General features: G+C 42.9%; 1 protein-coding gene across 1 annotated transcript in view; it reads right to left on the bottom strand.

The window, feature by feature from the left end:
• LOC118421482 (cytochrome P450 2U1-like) overlaps positions 1–4,593 on the bottom strand; it is a 6,377-nt gene extending 1,784 nt beyond the window's left edge. Inside the window, exons 1-5 of the mRNA XM_035828794.1 lie at positions 4,171–4,593; positions 3,221–3,363; positions 2,296–2,506; positions 1,532–1,815; positions 624–812 (exon numbers count right to left, since the gene is read on the bottom strand). Coding sequence (XP_035684687.1) covers positions 624–812; positions 1,532–1,815; positions 2,296–2,506; positions 3,221–3,363; positions 4,171–4,540 — 1,197 coding nt within the window. The 5' untranslated portion in view covers positions 4,541–4,593. The remainder of the gene's footprint in view (positions 1–623; positions 813–1,531; positions 1,816–2,295; positions 2,507–3,220; positions 3,364–4,170) is intronic.
• Between the last annotated feature and the right edge of the window lie 509 nt (positions 4,594–5,102).

Here is a 5,102-nt window from a genome sequence, read left to right as displayed (position 1 = left end):
GTCAGAAGTCCAATTTGTCCTTCAAAATTGGGATAATAATCTAAAAGAAAACGTTTCGTTGAAAACGTGAAGAATAACTAACTACAAACCTCCTATTCTGACCAAAAAGATCTATAGACATGAGCTATCTGTGCATGGCAAAAAGAATATAGGATGTTAAATGTACGTGAAAATAACGCGATTAACGCCCCCAAACCCTGCTGTCTGGATGCCTACCAGCGGTTACTGTGATTGTCGCCACAAACCAGCTGTCAACCAATCAGAGAGTAGGCCTTTCTTGGGCTTTCTGTTTACGAAAGCCATCTCGCAAGGGCCGCTGGGAAGCTATCAGCCAATCATGTTACGTCGTACATAGCTCCATCCTCCTACGCACGATCCCCATCGGCTGACTGCCCACATAAGGGTAAGCTCATTAATATTCATAAGCAGGGCGGTCAGTAATTCATCTGAGTGCACCAGACAGCAGAGGTGACCACAAGGAGTTTCGACACGACTGTGATCCCTCTGCGAAGGAGAATGTGCGGAAACACGGTGTATATATATATATATATATATATATATATATATATATATATATATAAACACACACACACATATATATATATATCCTGCAAATGACATACTTGAGTTCCAGCCGGAATGTCAAACCCAGCAAGCTTGACCTGTTGTGTGGTGGCGTGGGGCAGACCTAAAGGAACCACTGAGCGGAGACGCTGTACTTCCATCACTGTAGCTTCTGTGTAGGGCAGCTGGGAGCGATGGGATATGGTGGGCAGGGTACCTCCAACAACTGCATCAAGCTCCGACTGTACCTGTGTTTTCAAGATGGTAATAAGTTTTTTATTCCAACTTCTTGCCCGAGGGCTAATTGCAAGTGACAAAAAATACATACAAATAATGGTAAACAGTATAGTAAGCGACTACTATTAGCTTAAACTAGTTAAAGATGTAACTTATTGGGTTTGACTTCTTTTTCTGAGACAGTTGAAGACGAAAGATCCCACTTTTTCTGTAATGTGTGTTTTTTGCGACGTTAAAAGGAAAGTAGTTTTCTTTTTGTCCGTAAACGTGGAGATATTAGAATAGAATTACCTCCTTGAATCGGTGGTTCTGTAGTTACTCTTTATTTTCATTCCAAGTGCATCAGGGACAATATAATGTGTAGTAGGGTTTATTATTTTAGCTATAAGCTTTTGAAGGCTGTGCACTAACAAGAAGTTGGATGTTAGAAGATAGTCATGAAAACAGATGAGGGAAGTGACCCTGCAACGTTGGTAAAACTATTCACGAATCATACATGACAGGAAATCCTTGGAAAAGGCTAAAAATTCTAGTGGAGGTATTCTTACTGTCTGTCTATGTGCTTGTTTTCATAATTTTATATGATATTTTCGAATAGTGTAGGGGTTATGTTGAAGCAGGCTAGTTGCCTGTATTTTACGCAGTGATATGTTTTTTTGCATATTCTGTTTGATGATATTACGTTGATCTGCTTATGAGTGAAGACCCTACGCTCTGATATGTCACCAACCTTTTTCTGGACATCTGGGTACAGTACCATGTACATGAGCCCCCATCGGAGTGTGTTAGTAGTTGTGTCGATTCCACCGAAGAGGAGTTCTTGAACAACATGCATCACATTCTCTTCTGTGAGGTTGTCCACCTTGTCGTGTCTGTCCACTTCAATCAGGCAGAAGTCGAGAAAGTCTCGTGGATTCTCGCAGTCAAGATCACGTCGATGGCGAGATATCTCATCCCTGATAAACTTTAGGATCTTCTCGTTGTACTTGATTGCATCGTTACAAGGCTTGTTCACTGCAAACAAAGGGTTGTTGGGTTCATTTTAGCCAAACAAGAAAGCTTCTGAAAAAAGCTGACCGGTGCGTATTGTAACAAGTGGGGTTCAAACCCACGATCCACGGCTGCAAAAGCAAATCGCTATCTGCACCCAGCGCCTTAGACCAGTCGGCCACGCTGAATCAATTACGTAATCAGGCGTATAGAAGGGCTATTAGAAGGGTTTGGTTAAATTGACCGATCCATGCATCCATTCATCCATCCATCCATCCATACAAACCAAACCGTTGTACGAACCACTTCTCTCAATTCAAAGCCGGTGCTACGCACCGGCAAAAAAGAGACATATTCAACGTACTACATACGGTCTCTTCAAACAAACAGGTGTTAATGAAGCGAAATTCTGAGTAGGTGTAAACCTCCTCTGGAGGACCACCCTCACTGAAGTTATCTGATGGCATGGACTTGTTAACGGAATATGAAAGGCACAGCACTCACCATATGGAACAAATCGCAGGAAAGGGAAGATGCTGATCGGTTGTCCAGATGCGATGCTAACCAAGGTGACCACCATGGCTTCTGCCAGTTCTCTAAACTTCTCATCCCCATAGTCAAAACGGTTGCCAAAGATCATGGAACAAAGGACGTTGGCTATTGTGGTTCGTATTTCTTCCTCGGCGTCGAATCGCTTTCCCCTGTACTCTGCAATCTGAGCAAGAAAAATACAATCTTTGATAACCTTTGGTCCTTATTTCATACCCACATTCCCAATTGTACGTTGATGATTTACTGAACAAATTGCTGCTAGTATTGACAGAAGAAATCGATGCAGAGAATCACTGTAATGTTTCGAAGGTGAATATATGTATAGTTTTCTTTCGGATATTTGTATATGCATGTTCGGATTGTATATGTACATCAATTAATCAAGGTCAGGCAGTGAAAGATGTAAACAACAGACATGGCGTCAGAGATATTTGCATTGATATCGGGTATCTGCACCTGTGAAATTTTCTAGGATTACTAGAAGTGGGTCAGGCATTTATATCAAACACCTTTGAATCACTATATACTAGTAATCGCATGTTGTCATTGTAAACTTAAACAGCTCCGAATCTTTTAGCTGCTCCAAATATCAATCAATCGTTCGCTTGCATCAATAATTGATGCGTGGCGGCCACAGACAGTTCGGACAGTTCTCGCCACGTTGTTCTGCACTGGGCCCATGGGTGTAGACAGACTGGAAGGATTTAAGGAGGATAGCTGCCGACAGAGCCTGCTGTGCCAACCTGACTGCCTCATGTGTCGGATGACATGTGAGCCCCTAAGTAAGTAAGTAGACAGTCCAGTCGGATCTGGAGACCTCCAGCTCCTATATCCAAATATATCGTATAATTAATTAAAATTACCACCAAATGCTTACCTTTTCACACATACACATTGCTTCTTCTTGAATCTTGTCTTCAATGCTATTCTTTCCGACTTTCATTCCCAAGATCTTCAACACACTTATAGAGAATTTCTTCTTCTGTTTGAAGCCGTGTCCCCATCTTGCAGTCACAATACCTGTGGTTTGATTTTGAAGAAACAAACAAATAAACGAAATTAAGACAAACAGAACTTAATTTGTGGAATAACATCCGATGTTACCTTCGGACAGCATTGCTCTTATTCATTTATAATACATTTCCATAGACTTCACAGTCCCGGCGTTCGGACGGTACCATGTGTGGCTTTCGCGGGGGTCCCGTTTTGTTTACCTCATCTAGTTATGTCGATATTTGGATCGAAATTCATGTTTGACGAAAATTGTCACAGGCCTTAAACTGCTTGAGAGACCCAGCTAGCTACATATCATTACCATGTGTTTACGACAAATTTAACCCAGAAAATGAATACACACCTTTTCACAATAAATACACACCATTACAGTCAAACCTGTATTAGCGGCCAGCTTTGTATAGCAGCCACCTGGCCATAGTGGCCACTTTTTGTCGGTCCCTTGGATTCGTAATGATTAAGAAATAGGCTCAGCGGCCACCTGTCCAACACGGCCACGGCCACACGATTTTCGGTCCCGTTGATACAGAAACACTGCCTATTGCAACCATACTGCAGCCTTACGTCACCCTGCACTGAGTTTGAAATTGTAGTTTGCGAGGATTTGGAGTTCCTGATAAGGTCATTTTGGCGGGAGCAGAAGGTATGCATGCCTTGAGCATTAAAGTGCAAGTCTTTGCCGGTGACTTTACCGATCGAGACAATGTTACTTGGTGAGAAAGATTAGTGGGAACTGAAATCATGTGTAGCTTGCTCAAGGTCAATTGATCAACATTTTCTCTATAGTGGCCACCTGTCTATACATGTACATACCTTTTCCGACACCAGTAAGTAAGTCGAATATGTAACTCGTCGGCCTGGAGGCGAACAGTTCGGACCTGCTCACCAGTGCGTCCTTCACCATCGTGTAGCCGTTTAGAATCACGACATCTTTCAGCCCCATTCTGACAGTGAACACGTCACCGTACAGCCGCCTCCACTCCGTAAACTTCAGGTGTGGCGCTCGGCCCAAGGAGAAGAGGTGCCCGAAGAAAGGCCACCATCCTGCAGGGTAAGGAGGAATGTTCCTGGGACGTCTAAGGAACAAGAACGACAGAAGAAAGGCAAGACAGAGCACCAGAAACGTCTGGAAGTCTAGAGGTGACAGCCCGAAGATCTCCACAGATAGTATACTCTCCGCCATTTTCTGCCAAGGGCTTTTTGCATTGTTAGGGGTTATTTCGGGTCAGTGAAACCAGTCCAGCAAGCTGTTGTGAAAACATACGTCTGACCTTGAAATGGGCATTGTCTATCAGGTGCACATGATACCTGTCAAAGCATAACGTTACGCCTGTTTGTATTATAAACATCGCCACCGATAATTGCGCTCATAGAATGAACATGCGTAAACTTGGGCAGGTTCTTTTCTTGTCCTTCATACTAGATCAAGGTCTTATTACCTTCGTAAAGAAAGTCACTCACTACTATGGAGGTATTTGTAACACGTACAGCTCAAGGTCCTTTGATTTGTATAAGGTTTGGCAGTAGTTATTGAGGTCATGTGATACACGTTTTTTATGGCACGGAAACAAAATTTGAAGCGTCATGCTACCTACGACATACGGTTAGCTTTGGGACGGGTGAGGTGAGGTAATGCGAGAATGCAGAATGATCACTCCCATCTTGAAAATAGTGTGGTATAGTAAAAAAAACTGATCTGCTGATCGACTGACTCGGAAGGATAGTACAGCTTTCGTCGCGCCATC

Source organism: Branchiostoma floridae, chromosome 8 (assembly GCF_000003815.2).
Source record: "Branchiostoma floridae strain S238N-H82 chromosome 8, Bfl_VNyyK, whole genome shotgun sequence".
Classification (NCBI taxonomy): Eukaryota; Metazoa; Chordata; class Leptocardii; order Amphioxiformes; family Branchiostomatidae; genus Branchiostoma; species Branchiostoma floridae.
The sequence above is the reverse complement of the archived record's forward strand: the minus strand, read 5'-3'. Positions and strand labels throughout refer to the sequence as shown.